Below are 20,035 nucleotides of genomic sequence, written 5' to 3'. Positions count from 1 at the left end.
GAGAGGCTCTTGTGTTTTGTCTGCATCGTGTCACTCTCGGATCTCCAGTTACATAGCCTCGTATGAAACATTTATTAAGCCCCAGTATACATAAAGTACAAACATTCAGTTTCAGTGCATACCCATAAACTTAAATTGATGTTGCATACAGATAACATATGCAGAGTTTTTGGAGCTGAGATGCATTTGAGAGTGGGTTTGTGATCTAATTAGGTGGTAGTGAGAGGAAGACATACTCCATATCTGTGCATCTATGCCAAGAAGTTCAGACCTCAAAATATGCCCGTTCCCCCTCAAGTGAATCATGCCAATTTTGTTATATAAGCAGACAAGTCTGGGAATATTTTTTTCTGTTCAATATTTAATGCTTCTGCAGATTTATATTTTGTTCATGCTCCAGCACACACTTGGATTTCAGCCTCTGTTTTCTGTCCTTGTTTTTAACATGTTTTTTTTGTGTCTGCCCTTTTGGTGAAAGGCCATTTTTAACGAGTCATTATGCCAATTATTTAGAAGCGTCTTACGGAGGCTGTTTTCACAGTTGCGTTACGGCCTGTTTGTGGCAGCTACAAAAGCCACGTTCGTCTGACAGCGCAGGCCTCAAACTTGGTGGATGTTTTTATCTAACCCAAGGATTTTACAAATGCATAACACACTAACTCAGCTCAGGGTTTAGGACTGAAAGGAAGTGAAGGTTGTGTCTGCCAGGCATATCCCTTCTGCTGAGATGTGATTAGAGGAGCTCTTTGTGTGTGTTTGAGAGTGTGAATACAGTTTCTTATTGTTGTTCCATTTGGATCCATGGTAGTTGACATTGTCAGACCATCTTTTTCTGTTTGCTCAGAAGTTGTTGGCATTTTGTAAGGGAATACTTGTATGTCTGCACGCTTGCATGGGTTTATTTACATGTGCAGGTGGACACCATGTACATGTATGTTTTTACATGCCAGCAGCTGGCCTTTAACAGTGTATAGGTCTGCAAGGTAATGGGGTCTTTTTTGCTGTCCAGTGGCGTGACCTTCATAATCAGTGGTGTTCAGCCCTTTGCTTGAGGCTGTTTCCAAGCAGGAGTCAACCCTTGAGGGGCTGATATTAGACCACAAGCCACCCCTTCCCCAAACCCCTCCAGTCCAGGGCTCTACCTCGCATCCTCCTGGCTCTGTTTAACCTGATAAACAGATCCCTTTGGCCTTTAAGCAAGGGCAGGTAAAGTGTAGCTGCTAGTCACAGAAGCTAGACTCTAAACTTGATGTTAGAGACAGGACCATAGCCAGGAAGAGAGCCACATAGAGAGCTTGCTCATTTCTTTAAACTCTAAATACTTATCACCAAAGTTCATGCTCAGTAATCCAGGTAGAAATCCAACAATGTTCAGTCAGGTCATCTGGACGGTTTCTTTTTTTGCTGAAATGTTTCGTCCTTCTTCATCCAAAGGACTTCAATCTGAGGAGCCATCAAACAAAACTGATTCCCACAAACGGCATACTCCATAGTGGAGTAAGCTGTTAAATACTATGCTAAACATAAATATGCTACTAAATACTTGCCAGTTTTCTTACCTGGTATTAAATCAGGTATCCATATAACAAGTTGCAAAGACAAATTCTGAGCCCAAACAATTTGAAAGAAGTTCAGTGAGTTCTATTTGCACAACCCCAAAATTATTAATTTTCCACAATAAATTTCACATTTAGTTTTGTTTTTAGACCTTCAACTTTTCTCCAAGAATTAACAATCACAGAAAAACACAAGACCACCTTCACATCATTTACATTTTGCCATTTGAGTCACACTGAAACATTTAGTCTGCTCACCAAACAGAAATACTCGTGATGATTGACGACTTGTTTTAGCCATCAACAAATAATCTAAATTCAACTTTAAGTACAACTCAAGTAACTTTCAAGCTTCCCGTTGTAAATTGGTCTTGAAGTACTTGGCTATGGTTGTATTGTCCAGAACACCACAGCCAGTAATGTCCATGTTTTAGGTCTGAACCTGTTTTCTTGAGTGTCTTATTCCCGTTCTCCTCTTCATTGACCCGTCTAGGTGAGGCTCATGATAAGGACGTTCAAGTTGTGGAGTTGCCCATCGTCGACAGTCTCCACCCTCGACCCCCTTACTTACCACTGGCGGTCCCCGAGGACTTGGCTCCGCGTCTTCAACGTCTGCATGGTGACCCGTCTGTCTGGTGGGTGTCCCAGTTCGTGAAGTACCTGGTGCGCCCTCAGGCGTGGCTCGAGAAGGAGATCCAGCAGACTACTGCCAAACTGGGCTTCAAACATCCCATCATTGGGTAAGAACACTGAGCTCTCTCTTTTTTCTAGGTGGTCTTGCATTTTTTGTGTTTACGTGGTGATAAAAGTGCTTATAATAATAATAAGAGACTTGTTTTCATGGCATTCTTCTCAAATAAAGGTTACAGAGTTGTTTGACAGTAAACAACAGAAATGAGTAAAGAAAATGGTAATGTAGCCTTAAGGCCTGTGGTGGAAAGTGAACACTGCTTTTGGTTAGGTTAATGCAAGGTCAGTCTAATAGTATTCAAATACCTTAATTTGATAGAAACCTTTAGTTTTTTTTTTTTTATATATCTTTATTTCTTCTTGCAAGGTTTTATTTTTTACCCTTCTTACAGTTTGTTTATAGAAATCAACCGGTTTAAAGACATTTCCTCACTTTGCACTCGCTGAAGTATTTCTTTATGCAGTTTTTTTCAGCCTGTCTTGTTTTTGTTCTATATTTTTAATAAATACTTGATCCATTTTTGTAAGAAAAGAATGCTAAAGGCAGATTCAGAAGAGGTGAAATTCAATTCGACAAAGAGATTGAACCTTTGTTAATGCCTGAAAAGCAGCAGTTTGCTCGGTACTTTTCATCTTTAATAGCCTTGTCAACAAAATTGTCAACAAATCTCCTAAAAAGCACCAACATGACAACAAATGTGTCATTCTGTGCTATTATTAGATTGATTCCTTCTAGTCAATGTTGTTTATTCTGTTGTGTCACTGACCTCCACTCTCATCTAGAAACTCATACACAGTGTAAACCTGCATCAGTTACGCACAGTTTATTTTAAGGTGGCCTCACGTGCACGTTCATGCTTCATTAAATAATGTTTCGAAGTATGATGCAGTAAAATAATTCCTGATAAATTCAGTATTTGCTCTTTCACTTCAGTTTCTAGTTTGACCAGAAACATTTATTTAAATATATGCACACGTGCTGACATATCTTTTAAAATCCCAATTCCCAAAAAGTTAGAATGTTGTGTAAAATGTAAATAAAATCAAAATGATTTGCAAATTTCAGAAACCCATGTTTTATTCACAGTGGAACGCAATAAACTAATCCAGTGCTGAAACTAAAATATTGTACTTTTTGTTTTTTTAAATAAAGTAATTTTGAATTTGATGGTAGCAACCAGTCCTGAGAAGACGTCAGGGTTTCTGGATGGCTTCTTATGTGTGTGATAGAGCTGTAAACTGTATGTCTAGTTTGCACTGCAAACTGTTCACAGACAATCATTTGTGGAAGTGTTACTGAGCTCGGGCGGCACGGTGGCACAGTTAGGCCTGTCGCGATAAACAATAAATCAATTAATCGCATGATAAATGAAAATTATCAACCTCATTTTCATTTATTGGCGTTATTGTTTCTTCGTGTCTCTCTCTTTCTACTGAAGACACTGGATGACAAAAAGGCTCAACTCCAGTGCTCTTCACTGACCCCTCTCTTTCTCTTTTCTCTTTAAAATCCATTTTAACCTTCCAAATTTGCGTATTGGGATCCTTAAAAGCAGCTAAGCTGAGAAGCTAAGCTAACAGGCCGATCTCCGGAAAAAGCTTCTGTCTTGTCAAAGCTCCTAAATTCACGGTTGAAACCTACGCCTTCGTCTACAAAGTTGTTTTTCTCTGAAAAAAAAAACTGAGAACTTGTTTACTGATTTTTTTTATTAAAAGCTTTGTGTGACAAATGCTATGCTAAAGAGCTCAAACCACACCGAGCGTCCGCCATTTTGAGAACCGAAAAAAAAGGAAGGAGAGACAGCCCATGTCACGTCAAGGGGCCTCCCTCCCATTTTTCTTAAAGAGACACGCTGCTCGCTCCGTCACCATCCATCCTTAAGTTCACACAGTCTTATACTGTCATCCAGTGGTCGAAAAAAGGTACTACACACAAAAATTAATGAACATTTCTTCCTAAATTTGAGATTAATTACTAATTATTGTCAAATTTCAAAGAATATTATCGTTTATCGCAATAATTTCAGAGACAATTTATCGCCCAGCAAAATTTGTTATCGTGACAGGCCTAGGCACACTTGGTAGAGCTGCCGCCTCTTTGGGAGAAGAGCTGGATTGAATCCCAACAGGGGGCCTTTCTGGGTGGCGTTTGCATGTTCTCTCTGTGCATGCGTGGGTTTTCTCCGGGTACTCCGGTTTCCTCCCACAGACCAAAAACCTGCATGTTAGGCTGATTGGTAACTCTAAATTGTCCCTAGGTGTGAGTGACAGAGTGAATGGTTGTTGTCTCTGTGTCCCTGTGATGGACTGGAGACATGTCCAGGGTGTCCTCCGCCTCTCACACAGTGACTGCTATGGGCATGGGCACCAGTGACCTCTGTGACCTGAAAAGGAAGAAGCGGGTAAAGATAATGGACGGATGGTTCCTGAGCCCGTGCAGTGACGGCCAGAGCAGAATCGGTCTTGTTTTTAATGCAGTGCCACCTGTGGGTCAGATGATCAGGAACATCCTGTGGTGACTTTCAGCCTTGTCCTTTAAATTGAAATGTTCCTTCAGATTTAGCAAATCGTTTAATGATATAATTAAATAACTGTAAGTGGTGGAACATTCAAAGTGTTTTCAGTTTTGTAGAACATTATTCTAAAATTGTCACCCTATTTGGACACATTGCAGACTGAAGAACCTCTGCCCCTCTTTACATCTCAGAGTTTCAGCCTCTATAAAATGTTATATTTACACCCAGTGCTTTTACTGACTGATGCCCAGTAACCTAGTTAGTTGTAAATGCTCTTCTAGTGTTTCTTTATTCATAGCACTTCATGTTACAAGCTTTTATTGAAACTTTTTTTTTTTTCAAAATGTGTTGCTGCCATCAAACTCTAAATTATTTTTCTCCCCAAAAATTTTAGTTGTTGTTCAACATTGAATATGTTTACTATGTTCCTTTTTCAATAAAACGAGTTTATATTTGCTCTTTTTTTTTACATTTAAACACAAAGCTCCAGTTTAGAGAGTGAGTTATATATGAAAGTTCTTTACTGTAAATTAAGGATTTAATAAGGCTTTAAAGTCCGTTCATTTTTATAAACACATCATTTTATCAAGTCATTATGAGCAAGTCTGTTCTGGTGGAGTTTACAAAATAGTTATCTTTATTGGCCGTGGCTTTGCTCAGAGTAGCCATTAACTTGTCAGTTCAGGCCTAATTAAACTACTTTGCAAACAGAAATCCCTCAAAGAGCCATCTACAGCAAGAAACACATTCATCATAATCCTTCACAGAATCCTAATAACTCGCCCTTTTTGTGATCAAATTGTCTGTGGTCACCTAATGCTGACATTTAACCAATCAACATTCAACCTAAACATCCTGTCATCTCCCAATACTGATTGCTGTCAGGTTTTTGGATAATTTCCCATAAACATGTCTGTGTTGACGGAATACCCACAAACTTTTTCTGTAAGTGTAGGACACAATTCCTTCATGCCGGGTCAGAGCAGAGGTTGGACCCAGAGCTAGACAGACACAAGAGGATTAATTGGGATTTCCAGACTATCGAATGCACCTGAATATAAACTGTGCCCACTAAATATATATATATATTTTTTTTTAATCCATAAATTAGTTGCAGCATTGTATAAGCCGCGGGGTTCGAATCGTGCGAAAAAAGTAGAGGCTTATAGTCTGGAAATTATAGTACGTAAAATAAAACTTGTTTATTTAAATAAGGGAAACGAAGGACTGATGTGGCAGCAACAACTACAAAAAAATACAGCGAGCGCAAGAATGAGATATCTGGCATGAAGCCAAGACAATGAGCCACTGTCAGAATGGTGATCAGGACTGGTTTGAATAGATGTGAAGGAGTGAAAGTGACAACACCTGTGTGGTCGAAGGAAACGGGTGAGAGTGGTGAGCTGAAGGAGGAACAATGTAGAGGCTGACTGAGGGAGCGAGAGAGAACTGGCGCAGGGAACAGAGGGGGCTGAATCAAAACACAAGGGATATAAAAATAACATAAACCACAAGACAAACTAAATAACTGATCAAAAAACTGACTGTGACAACTCCAAACCTTAGAAGAGCCAAAACATATTCTGTTCTGAACAAAAGTCTATTAAAGCATCCGGTGCAAAAGAGCAGTCTTGTTCCTGAAACATGATGTTCACTTCGCCGACTTCCAAGATGTGCATGGATTTAAGCTTCTAGATCAACAACCATACGCTAAACACAGCTATAACTCAAACAATGCCTCGTTTGCAGCTGTAGTATGACAGACGAGCCACAGCTAACCTTCATCAAAATGAGGCACTGGATTAATAACTCTGGTCTCCGTGTGCAGCTGGCTGTGAGGTGAGTCCAACGGGACCAACTGCAAAGTGTGACCATAAATGGAGCAGCAGCTTCTGCTCTCTTTCAAGTTTAAACTGGAATATACTGCAGTTCATTTTCAGATCAGCTTTACGTGCACAGAAAGTTCTGTCTGGTAATCCTGGGACGTTTAACTTTGTTAGAATGGGGTCAAGACATGGCCAATTAATTTGGGCTAGCTTGAAAATATGTTTAATTATTCTGGGAAAACACAAGCAAGGTTGAGCATTTAGACGCTTGCTGTGTGAGTTCTTAACATGGCAAATGAATAGGTTTAATAAAACTCCTGTATTAAATCCGATGTTAATACATTGTCTTTATATCAGCAAAGAAAGCAGCAGTTTTTATTGAACCTTTTTGAAAAGTTAAATTGTTAGGACTCATTTTTAAAATCTACATTTACAGGAGAGATAATAAACTTGGTAAGTAGCACAGACAGCTGAGTTAAGAAGAAAGTTAAGACTTTGGAACAAGTTGCCTCTGCTTGTCAGACAGGCCCCCTCCCTCTCGGTTTTCAAATCCCGTTTAAAAACCCACTATTATTCCGTAGCCTTCAGCACCAGATGATCTGTGTTTTTGAACCTGTATGCTCCGCACAGGGTAGTCGTCATATTTATTATCCGCGACGTTTTTATGTCTATATTCTGATTAACCTCATTTTGTATTTTGCTTTGTGTGTTGCCTGTTTTTCTGTTTGTACAGCACTTTGGTTGGCCTTGTCGCTGTTTTAAGTGCTCTATAAATAAAATGGTATGGTAAGAAACAAATGGTTTTGCACAAAGTTGTTACATATATTGTTGGCAATAAAACGTACACAGTAGTTTTCCTTGAAAATCCAAATTTATATCAATTTCTACATAAGAGAATCAAGTTCACCTTCATATTAGGCACTTCAGTTTAATTCACTTTATTTATGTAACGCCAAGTCACAACAGAAGTCGTCTCAGGGCACTGAACAGAAACATTCATATATAAAAATAATAATAACATTATTTATCTGAGGAGCAGACTGCTTTGAATTTAACTCCATCGCAGAACTCTCATCTTGAGCAAGCATGAAGGCGACAGTGGAAATTAAAAACTCCCTCATGAGGAAGAAACCTTTAGCAGAACCAGGCTCAGGACAAGCGGCCATCCGCTTTGACCAGCTGGGTTTGAGGGGAACAGATACACAATGGCAGGTCAAGCATCACATGTTAAGATAGAAATAGCATCAGATGAAAACTATTCAATTTTAACAATTCATTTAAGGAAATGAGGTCAATTTGTCCTCCAGTAGTCTTAAGCCTATAGCAGCATAACAAGCCAACCCTAACTATAGGATTTATCAAAAAAGGAACGTCTTCAGCCCAGTCTTAAACTGGACAATGTGTCAGCGTCACGGACAGAAACTGGAAGTTGGTTCCACAAGAGAGGAGCCTGATAACTGAAAGATCTTCCTCCCATTCTGCTTTTGGAAACTCTAGGAACCACAATTTAGCCTCCAGTCTGAGAGCAAAGTGCTCTGTTAGGAAAATATGAAACAATAAGATCTGTAATATAAGATGGAGCTAGGTTGTTGAAGGCTTTGTAGGTTAGAAGTTAGATTTTGAATTAAATTCTGAATTTGACAGGGAGCCACTGGAGAGAAGCTAAAACTAGAGAGAGATGACCTCCTACCGACCCTCATTAAGACTCTGGCAGCAGCATAAAGAAGTTTTTGGATGCCCAGATAATAAACCATTACAATAGTCCAGTCTAACAGCTTCACTGTTCACTTCACTGGTGCATTGAAGACAGTTGAAGCTATCTCATAGCAGTCATCACTGGACTCATTCTCATTTTGTTCTGTTTAGGCAGTACTGTCTCCACAGATTCAGCTCTCACAGTGTTGGGACTGACTTGAACTTATTTCCTCTGCAGTGCAATTATTCACCAGTGTGAGGTGATCAGTTCCATGAAAAGTCACCCTGGCAAAGTGTCTTGATAGCAACTTTCTATGAAACTGGTAGGACAGTTTTAGATCTTTGCTTGTGTACTTCTAGCTGAATCCCATGTCGGGCGTCTCGTCAACCAACGTCTGCCAGCGTTTCTTGGCTCATGAATAATTATTCTCAGCCGCACTTCAAACCCGGATCAAATACAAGTTTGCAAAAAAGTCTTGGCGTTTTTTTTACCCACTTGTTCTTGCAGATGGGATGTTTTTTTCCCCTCCATATTAAGACAATCAACTCAATCTTTCATAACTTATCAGTCTTCAGAAAGTATATGGGGTAAACACTTCCAGGTGCATTGCAAAGATTCTTAAATTTCTACCTCACCCCATGAGACAGACTCCACCTGACTGCTGAAAAGAAGTTTAAAACAAATGCTAGGACTTATTGTGGGATGTTTTGAGCCAGCCTTGTTTAGTTTTGTCATGTCTTAGCAAATCTCCCATCGTTATGCTCACAGTTTTTGTTCCAGCTTCTCCTCATAACTCTCTATTTCGCATCTTTCCTGCATTTTTCTGCAAGCAATCATCCCTGGCCTTCACTTCTTGCCTCTGTTCTCTCGTTTCGCTCTCGCTCTGCAGTTCTCTTTGTTATTTTTATTTTTTTTCTTGCCCATCTGCCTTCTACACTCTGTACTCGTCCGTACCCTCGATAATTCCCATCTTTCTCTGACCCCCTCCTCCCCGGAGCCACACTCACATTCCCTCATTTGTGATCATTCTTCTGTCTTCATTTGTTCACTCTGCTCCAGGATATTTTTTATTTTATTTATTTATTTATTTATTTTTCGGATATTGTTTCGGTTCCTCGTGTTTCCCAGGCATACATCCATACCCAAATTTCTCTCGTTCTCACAGTTTTCCTCACATCTCCAACACTGCTCTTTGTGTTTCCAAGTCTACTGCTCCCAGCACGCGCACACATTTTCCATCTGCATCACTAGGGAAAGGGTTATTGAAATGGAACGCTTTGTGGAATTAAGTTTTTATCCTTTTTTTTTTTTCTCAGCTTTAGATACAGCCACTCCACACTGTATTAATGTTGCTGCAAAGTGCCTGTGTGCTTCTATCAAGCAGTACAAGTGGATATGGAAAAGAATGGTGGGGTGTTACATGTAAAGTGGGGTTCAAAGACATCCTCGAAGGTGCTGCATGGAAAGCCAACAGGGTGGGAGACACAGGGGCTGATTGAGAGAGATGTAGAAAGACAGGTTGTTCCCAAAGCGCCCAACGACTGTCAGTCGACCCCCACATGGCACAGTCATCATCATTACTGTACGAGCCGCTCCCTTCAGACCCGAGATGCAGGAGCCATAAACTAAAAGCAGCAATCAGCAGAGATCCAGCGTGCGACAATTTAAAGCTGCATGATGGTGGTCCGAGTAGCCAGACAGAACGGGGGAGTGCAGAAAGAGCTGCACTATTACAACGACAATGTGATTATCGCTGGGTGGATCATTTGACGTCTTGTTCTGTGGTTTGTGTACTCAGTATATTAAAGCAAACTGAGAAGTTTAACATACATTTAGAGTTATGTTGCCTTTTTTTACATTATGCACAATTTTAAAGTTTCTCTTGTGAAACATTTCATGCGTGCAATGAAATTTAATAAAAATAATGTCTTAACAGATTTCCCTTCAAGATGTTCAGTTGTGCCAGATTATTGTCTTCAAAACTTTTGTTTATGTTCTCTGCATTTTTCTGCAAGTAGTCACATCTGTATTTCTTAACTTCTTATTTTATACAAATATACTCAAAAATGTCCATCCATCCATCCATCCATTATCTTTACCTGTTTATTCCATTTTGGGTCACGGGGGTCGCTGGTGCCCATGTCCAGCAATCACTGTGCGAGGGGCGGGGTACACCCTGGACGGGTCGCAAGTCCATCACAGGGACACATAGAGACAAACGAGACAAACAAACATTCATTCTCTCACTCACACCTAGGGACAATTTAGAGTTACCAATCAGCCTAACATGCATGTTTTTGGACTGTGGGAGGAAACCGGAGTACCCAGAGAAAACCCACGCATGCACGGAGAGAACATGCAAACTCCACCCAGAAAGGCCCCTGGACCGGGGTTTGAACCAGGGACCTGCTCGCTGAGAGGCAGCAGCTCTACCAGTTGTGCCACCGTGCTGCCCTACTCAAAAATGTATTTAAAGCAAACATCAAAGTTCATGTTCAATAATCTAGGTAAAAAATATAACAAAGTTCAGTCGGGTCATCTGGACAGTTTCTTTTTTGTGTTTGTTTGTTTATTTTTGTGGAGACTTTTCAGTCCGATGGAGCCACAACAACCTGAGTCCCACAAGCAGCAAACCCACATAGTGGACCAACCAGTTTGCTGGTGATAAGATGGTTTCTGGAATCCGCCCTCTCCCCTGTCGACTCCTCTGAGGCGGCCATAGCCAAAGTGGTTCAAAACGTCAAAGTTCATGCTCAATAATCCAGGTAGAAAATACAGCTTGTGGGACTCAGTTTGTTGTGGCTCCTTGCACTGATGAAGTCCTTTGGATGAGGGACAAGACGTCTCAAAAAATAAAAAAGAAAGAAACCGTCCAGATGGCCTGACTGAACTTTGTTAAATATTTAAAGCAAACTTGTTTTCACAAATTTATATGCCATTATAATCAGCTGATATACATTTCCACAAATTACTGCTATAAGAGTGGAAACTGCAAAATGAGAGCAGAGTTTGCAACCACCACATTTACAATGTTTCCATTTAGTGATTATACGGTTTATGTCAATGGGAACTCTGTTAAGACATTACATAACCAGCAACTCTATTTGACTTTAGTCTTTGTCCATTCTGTGGTTTTGTCACACTTTTTAAGGTTATTATGTCCCAGTTTGATTCTTACAGTCCTGCCTTTGCGGTAACTTACCTAATCTAAATTGATGAATCAATATTAGGTTTTTGCAGAACTTGACTGAAAAAAGTCCGTCCTTGAAACCAAGGGTTCACAACCTTAGTCCTTGAGGAACACCATTCTGCATGTTTTTGCTGTTTCTCTGCTCCAAACACACCTGATTTTAATGAATAGGTGATTTACAGACTTCTGCAGAACTAAAGAAAGTAAGTAAACCACTGAATCAGGTGTGTTGGAGCAGGGAAGCAACTAAAACATGCAGAATGATGTTCCTCAAGGACCAGGGTTGGGAACCACTGCTTTAAATTTATTGTCTTGGAGCAGCAATACATTAAAAATATACTGGGCTTTGGGCTCAGAGGACCAGTTTGATTTAGATTGAGGTCACAAAATTGATTAGTACGTCGTAAAAAAAGATATTGTTTGGGATAAAATAGATATTTGAATAAATTTGGGGAGGGGGGGATTTAAATGAACGCGCTCAAAACAATTGGTTACTGGCCTGAAGTCTTCATTAAAGACATTGAGAATTGTTTGTTTAAATCTGCAGACAAAAACATTACTGAAGTTTGAATTTAATCTTAAAAATTGTCACCTTAAAGTTTAAGAAAATAATCCACTTACTCTATATAAGTGGGGAGAAGAAAAGTGTAATGTGAAAAATAAAGAAACTTAACATACTTAGTCACCACAGAGCTAAGAAGAATTAGTGTCACGTGATAATTCTCTGCTTTCTTCTCTATAGTTGACCTTATTTATATCCTCATACTTCACACAACCAGAAAGCAAAACTGAGGCTTGCTGCTTTATGTTTCCAGTAATGTGTGGCCAATCACCCACTTACGTGTATAGCTATTTTTATTTTTTTTGTTTTCCTTTTTTCCCCCCAAGTAAAAGTGAGATTTAAACGAAAAAGAAAAATTTCTTCCACCAAACTGTTAACTGTAAATTAGTCAGTCTCATCGTCAAGACAATAAGTCACCAATACCGATGTTTCTGAGCCAGTTGCATATATTCTCAACTGTGGTTGTTCTCAATGTGTTGATTCAAAAATAAACCATAAATGCTGCATCCATTTTGTAGTTATAGTCTGTGTCCCTTCGGTGTGCACGTGTCACACTTGGACACTTTTGAAAAATGACTTTTGTTGTGTTTCTATAAGAAATACTCCCATTACGCAAGACACCAGGGAAAAAGAGGTTAAAGAAATAAAATAGCAGGTACTTGCGTGGAAAAACATGACAAAAGCATGTGCTTCTGTACAGAACATGAGGGCTCGATGTGGGTGTTTGTTCTGAATCATGTGACACTACTGTTACAGTCGACAGATACTAATTCAGTTGAATATCTGTGAAAGACAATTCCACCATTTTCCAGATGAGAACTATGACCTCCAACTCTAAGAGCTGACTCTCATCCCAGCAGCTTCACACTCGACTGCAAAACACCCATGCATTCTCTGAAAGTCATGGGTTGAAGACGCCACCAGCAACACATAATTTGCAAAATGCTGAAAGGCGACCCTAAAGTTTCCAAACTTGACACCCTCCTCTCAATTCAATTTTCAGTTCAGTTTATTTGTATTTACCTTATTTATAATAAGGTTTAATTGAGATGACTTTTGTTGTGACTTGGCGCTATATAAATAAACTGAATTGAATTGAATTATATAGCGCCAAGTCACAACAGAAGTTATCTCAGAGTGAAACGTTTCAGCACAAAAAAAAAAAAAACCTCTCCAGATGACCTGATTGAAAATTGTTGGATTGTACACCTGAATTATTGAGCATGGACTTTGTTGGTTTTGAACCAGTTTGACATGACTGTTGACGAGGAAGAGGGCCGGCACCAGAGGAGGGTGCGTGCCAAAGAGACCATCTTAGAACCAACATTACTGGTTTGTTCCACTTTGGAGTAAGCTGTTGGGGGAAGAATCAGTTTTGTGTTGTGTGTTTCCTTGACTGATGAAGCCTTCTGGATAGAAGGTGAAAAGTTTCAGCACAAAAAAATAAACTGTCCAGATGACCTGGCTGAAAATTGTTGGATTATCTCAGAGTGCTGAACAAAAACATTTACATACATTATAAATGCCAATTAGTAAAGTTATCCAGTGTTTCCCCTACCACTATACGAGTGGGGTGTCCCACCCCTTCAACAGAACCAAGCACCCCACCCGTCGGCACTGACGTAGCGCTAAGCTAGCGGCTCGCAATACAGGTGTGCTAGCTAAAATGCTAAAGGCAGCCTCTTCCCTCATGCTGAACCCTCATGCTGTAACCCCCCCCCCCCCCCCCCCAACTAGAAAACTGTCGGTACAAACAGCGTGCGGATCAGATGTGTCTACACCCCACCCCACCCCACCCCTGCTCTAAGTCTAACCAATTAGTACAATGTAATCGTTAATTTATTGTGATTTTTAAGCATATTGAACATTTCAACATTTCTCTGATGCTTTTATTTGAATAAATGTACTTCAAACTTTGTACAACAGTTGGCTTTGTATTAAAAACATGTTATAGAATTTATAAAACAGTATCAAAGCAAACCATGTTTAAGTAGTAAGTACAGAAGTATTAATTATACAAAAAACAGGTTGAACCAACTCAACATGTCTATAAAATGTTCCAAATGTGTTGACAATGACACGAGCCCATGTCATGTATCATGATACGTGACATGGGTTCGTGTCATTGGGCACTTTTAAGTGGGTATACTGAAATTCCCACTCTTTTCTAGTGGGTATACTCTGTATGCCTGTGTATCACATAGACTACACCACTGATGTCCTCACTGGCCTGGGACCACATTGAGATCCCGTAGGAGAATCTGGAGTGTTACTGAGGAAAATGAGTCTCTCTCCTGGACCTGTTGCTTCTGCAATTCAATCACCAATAAGTCAAATAAGATAGATGGATTTGTGGAAGATCTTTCAGTGACGCAATCTCAACCAAATGTTTCAGTTAGAATTTACCAATCTGAAAGTACAGATGCCCCTCTGGAGTTTCATCGTAGCCCAGATAGCATATCAAAGCACTCTGTTGGCTGCTCCTTTAATTTCTCATTATCTATAATTATAAGCCCTAACGAAAGGTCTTAATAACACCTCTGGCATGTTTTGATGTCAGAGCGCATGTTGCCTAAGCATTGATTCTCTGGCTTTTGTGTATGTAATTACAGTACGAACTGTTTAGTAAAGATTCAAATGCTGAAGAATGCTGCAGCTCGATAGCCAAGGAGTTTCTGTTGTCCTCTTCTGCAGGCTTCTGATCGACAGTCAGAGCCCTCAGGTCATTCTCCAACAAATAATTTATTCAGTCTATATGCTATTGTTGCAGTCTGCCAGAATCAGCACTTGCTGTTGCCTGGTGTGGGTGTGTTGGACGTCCTTAATGTATGCTTTTACGCCCACCATGAGAAGTGCCCTGCCTCGCCAATACTGTATGAATAGATGGGAATGAATTGAATTATTGTAGCTGTAGTGTGGGAGAGTGCCAGTGGGATCAGAGGGAGATGAAGGGGGGGTGAGGACTAGCAGCTATGCAGTACATCATTGCGGCCTCTGCTGCTCTGACAGAAAAAGAAAAGGGCAAAACAAAAGGAGGGTTCACAGGAACAAAGAAGTGCAGACATGAAAGAAGGAGGGGAGCAGGAATAGAGGGAGCCTCACAAAGCCTGGATGTCGAGACCTCTATCCGATCAGACACACAGGGACCAAATCAAATACTCCAACATTCATGTCAACCACTCAACCTCCTGTTGGCACCACCATTCTTCTGGGCTGTGTTCGTGTCGTAAATAAAGGCGAGTATCCCCGAACAGTCACTCACCGATCTCCTGCCAGACGTAAAAATTAGAAACAGCTTGTTTATTCTTTTTCTTTAAACCTCTGAAGCACTTTGTTGTGATTCTCACAAAGAGGCAACCTTGAGTTTAGAAAAGCTGCTTTAATCCCAAAATCAACTAAGAAATCCCGAAGAGGTGTGCGTAGTTTTATTATTATTATTATTTATTATTATTCACCTGTTTCCTGAGAAGCTCCTTTTAGCGCGTCTTATGATGGATCTGGTCCTTGAGCAGATGACTGTTACAAGAATACAGAAGAAAAAAATGTGCAAACGTTTACTTATCTTTCCATCAAACGTGAAGTCTAATTGTTTTTCTTTGCCTTCAAATTGAAAAATGCACATTTCTTTCTTAAACTAGAAGTCACAATTCAGAAAAAGTAATTTTGTTATTGACTTTTTCTGGATAAAGCTGAAATGGCTTTTCAAATTCATCAGTTTAAGGGAAGCTTTTGTTTCAAATCAAAAGATGACGTTTTTACTTATCTTTTGTTTATGTTTTCAGCTGTTCTCTTTTCTCATATTCAACTGTCGACTGAAGTCTTTTTATTCCTTTGAGCTTCTTTACTGAAAGCAATGACTGGAACATGGGGGGACTGCACAGTTTTCTCTGTCTACTCTTCTTACTCCAGTCGTTCTCTCTCTGCCACACTTTGCCTATCGACGTTTTTCTCTGTTTTCTGTCTCATTATTTTCTGTTTTTGTTCACAGCAACACAGGAAGAACTCCTGAACTAAACCCATTAAAGATAATATGTTGGTTCGTTAAAAAAGAAAGAAAGAAACTCCAAAATAATATTAAAAATCCCAATATTTTTGAAAAAAAAAAAATCATGTATTGTTAGAACAAGGCTTTAAATGAAAATAAAATCAACATCGTTCCTTTTTAGATTTCTATTTGCTTATTAATACTTTAAAATATTTTTACAGAAAGGTGAACGTTAAATTCTTATTAAATAAATGTTTTTGTCTCTAAAGCCTACAAAACGAGTAAAATGTGATATAGCTAAAGGCTAAAATGTAAAAGGTAACAAAGGCCTAGCTATAAAAGTGTCAAAATGATAGCAACAAGCTAATAGCAGATGGCTAGCTAAATGTTACCTAAAGGCTAGGTAAAAGCTAAAAGTAGCAAAAGGCTAGCTAAAGCTGGCAGAACAGCTAAGTCTAAATTTAGCAAGGCAAAAATTGAGCTAATCTGCTGAAGCAGACTTAAGAGGAAATTTGTTTTTGATGGAATTGCGGAAATAATGCATTTCTTTTAGTAATAAAGTTTTAAGTAAGTTAAATATTGTAAGTCCCATCCCTCATAGCATGCGTCTCCTGAATGAACTAAAAGTTTTGATATATAGGTGGCATGGGATACAGAAGTAGGCAAAACTTGGATAACAAAAAATTACAGAAATGGGTTTTATTTGTAATTGAGTACAATAGTACAGCACTGGCCTGTAACTGTGTGTTTTTGTGTTTTTTTAGAGTCCATGTAAGGAGGACAGATAAAGTGGGGACTGAGGCGGCCTTCCATCCCATAGAGGAGTACATGCTGCACGTCGAGGAACAATTCCAACTTCTTGCCAGACGTGTCCACGTTGACAAGAAGCGCGTTTATCTGGCCACTGATGATCCCTCCCTGCTGCAGGAAGCTAAAACCAAGTCAGTGTTATATGAATAAAAAATATGTTTTTATAGTCATTTGCAGCGTCAGCCTACCTGCAATATGTATATACTCTCAGGTATCCAGACTATGAATTCATCAGCGATAACTCCATCTCGTGGTCGGCCGGCCTTCACAACCGTTACACCGAGAATTCGCTAAGAGGCGTCATCCTGGACATCCACTTCCTGTCTCAAACCGACTTCCTGGTCTGCACCTTCTCCTCACAGGTTGGTTTAACTCCACAGTTCATATTTACATAAGGTTTGCAGTCTTAGTTTTTGTTGGTGATATTTGTTATTTCGATGATAGTAGAATAACAGACGTTTTTTTTTTTTTTTTTACTGGGGTATAACATAAGGGCCAGAATTGTAAATTAAATTATTTCAGTTAATACTATTTTTTTTTTTTACAAAAATGTATTTTCAGAAATGTCAGCCACATCCTTTACAGAGTGTCCACATGATCTAGGAAACATTAACTAAAAATAACTACCGTATTTTTTACCATATAAGTCACACTTTTTTGCATACATTTTCAAGTCCTGCATCTTATACACCGAAGCGACTAATATATGTTTTTTGCCTCCAATTTCTGGCTGAGATATGTTTTCATTCATTCTGACATGGAAAATATTGAACACTACCATTTCAGTTGCTAGAGGGCCCTCGACTAATATGGCAAGCCAAGTGTCTCAATAATAGGCAAAAGTGGCTATTAATGAGACACATAGCTTGCCATACCAAGCCACATTCGTCTCGCTCCAGAACTCCTGGAGCAAACGTCAAATCAGCTGCATTTTGTCACACCGCCCAGGTGAAATGCAGCTGATTTGACCATTAAAGTGCATTTATTAAGGAAAAGTTCAACTGAGACACACCTTTACTATAATGTCGAGCAAACTAATAATTTTTTTTAGGTAATTATCTTGTTAAATTTCAAAGAAATGCACAGCGACTCCTCCCTCTATGCGCTCCCGCAGCTGCGAATCGGCTTTTGAAATGCAGCTGATTTGACCATTAAAGTGCATTTATTAAGGAAAAGTTCAAATGAGACACACCTTTGCTATAATTTTGAGCAAACTAATAATTGATTTAAGTGTTAATCTTGTTAAATTCTTGTTAAAGTCCTCCGTGCACGCTCCTGCGGCCATGATTTGGCAGCCAATCGCAACACCGGCTCACATTTCTGGGTGGGCAGTGGTGATGCATAGCAAATGCGACGCATCAGCAGTGACATATAATAGATGCGACGTATACGGCAAAACGACTTATTTATGTTTTTTTTCCCACTTTATTAGACATATTTGGACTGATGCGACGTGTACGACAGACAGTGTGGTAGTTCAGAATGAAGCAAACTTGGAATTTCCTGTTGGGTTTCAGAACAATATACCATAAAACCCCATTTCAAGCTGTGGAAATGCCACTTATCCATTAAAGTTTTCCTCTTTTTCATGAGGCAAACCTAATTGTCTTTTGTGATCACACTCTTGTGACTGTCAACAACCTCATTGTCCTATTTTTTTCCTCACGTGTTTCAAGGCAAAGAAACAATTAAACCACTTATTGGAGCTTCGCCTTTACAGAGAAGCTTTTGTCGTTCACTCCTCTGATTATTTTAGCTTCCAAAGTTCTTGTTTTATCGGGATTCTTTTATGCAAACGCTTCCTTCCATCCCTAAAAATAAAGCGAGTTGATTTCTGTTCATTCTTCTCTTTAAAAGCTCTCTTGAAAGCTCTCACTGGCATGAGTTGCTTAGCATATTTTATCCTTTTATGATGAGGAGAAATGGAGAATACGCGTCTGACAGTGAGCAGTTCTTACGTCTGACTTTATGCTTCTGCAGCTCTGTATTCCAGTCTCATTCACCCTCCTACACTTGTACAACAAACTGAAAATAATCCCAGGTTGTGTTTCTTGGTCAGGTCTGCCGTGTGGCCTACGAGATCATGCAGATGCTGCATCCAGATGCCTCCTCCTTCTTCTACTCCCTGGACGACATCTACTACTTTGGAGGTCAGAACGCCCACAATCAGATTGCCATCTACCCGCACCAGCCACGCAACAGCGAGGACATCCCCCTAGAGCCCGGCGACGTGATCGGCGTAGCCGGCAACCACTGGGACGGCTACTCCAAAGGCATCAACCGTAAACTAGGTCGCACTGGCCTCTACCCCTCCTACAAGGTCAAGGAGAAAATCGAGACCGTGAAGTACCCACTGTATCCTGAGGCGGACAAACTGCTCAACTCTCAAAACAAGTAGAGGATAATAGAAAGAAAAAAAAGAAGAAGAGCATGGAGAGCCACGTAGTCTCCGGTTGCAGAAAAGGAGGCTGCTTTTGTACAGAAGAGAGGCGTTCTCATTGTGCTGAGCTGAGAAGAAAAGAAAAGGCCTTTACCCAGAGGTGATAGGAATACGAATGCACTCTGTGTGTATGTGTGCGTGTGTGTGTGCGCGCGTGTGTGTGCGAGGGAACGTGTGTGCACTTGTGTAACATATGTCAGGTCATGGAAGACTTGCACCCTACCACTGCTCCCCTGCCCGACGTCGTCACGTCGGGTCTGTAGAGACGTAGACGTGAACATTGATTTTTAAATAAAGCAAGAAAACAATTAAAGTGTCCAACGGACCGAGCTCGTCCTCCTGAGACGACACTGGGACTACTGTAAGACTGGAGCACCCCCAGTACGAGCTTCGAATCAATGACTGAAGATTAAAAAAAAAGAAGCCAAACTGGCACAAAGTTTAATTTAATTCTTTCCAGTGGTTTTGATTCTAATCTCGCCTTTTTCTTTTCTTTTTCTCGTATTTTTGTTATTATTTTTATTTTGTTTACTGAATGTATTGTAATTTCCTCTTGCCACGCTCATCGCTGCAGTTTCCTACTCCTCTCCGGTCCATGTTTCACTCCATCTTGTCTCATGTGCAATTAAGTTTACAAAAATCACGTTGTGCTTTTATCCAGTGTTTTGAACGATCTTATTTTTGTCTGTATGGGGCTTGTGCATTGTATACTGTACGGTGTGTGTGTGTGTGTGTGTGTGTGTGTGTGTGTGTGTGTGTGTGTG

At 39.9% G+C, this 20,035-nt stretch overlaps 1 protein-coding gene across 1 annotated transcript in view; it reads left to right on the top strand.

Annotated features, from left to right (window-relative positions):
• The window catches only part of fut8b (fucosyltransferase 8b (alpha (1,6) fucosyltransferase)), a 71,515-nt gene extending 51,872 nt beyond the window's left edge, over positions 1 to 19,643 (top strand). Inside the window, exons 6-9 of the mRNA XM_037685908.1 lie at positions 2,050 to 2,296; positions 16,786 to 16,962; positions 17,043 to 17,193; positions 18,891 to 19,643. Of these exons, the coding sequence (XP_037541836.1) occupies positions 2,050 to 2,296; positions 16,786 to 16,962; positions 17,043 to 17,193; positions 18,891 to 19,229 (914 nt within the window). The 3' untranslated portion in view covers positions 19,230 to 19,643. The remainder of the gene's footprint in view (positions 1 to 2,049; positions 2,297 to 16,785; positions 16,963 to 17,042; positions 17,194 to 18,890) is intronic.
• Positions 19,644 to 20,035: the final 392 nt, after the last annotated feature.

Source organism: Nematolebias whitei, chromosome 12, assembly GCF_014905685.2.
Source record: "Nematolebias whitei isolate Nwh7 chromosome 12, NemWhi1, whole genome shotgun sequence".
Lineage (NCBI taxonomy): Eukaryota > Metazoa > Chordata > Actinopteri > Cyprinodontiformes > Rivulidae > Nematolebias > Nematolebias whitei.
Note: the sequence above shows the minus strand (reverse complement) of the source record. Positions and strands in the feature narration are given on the sequence as shown.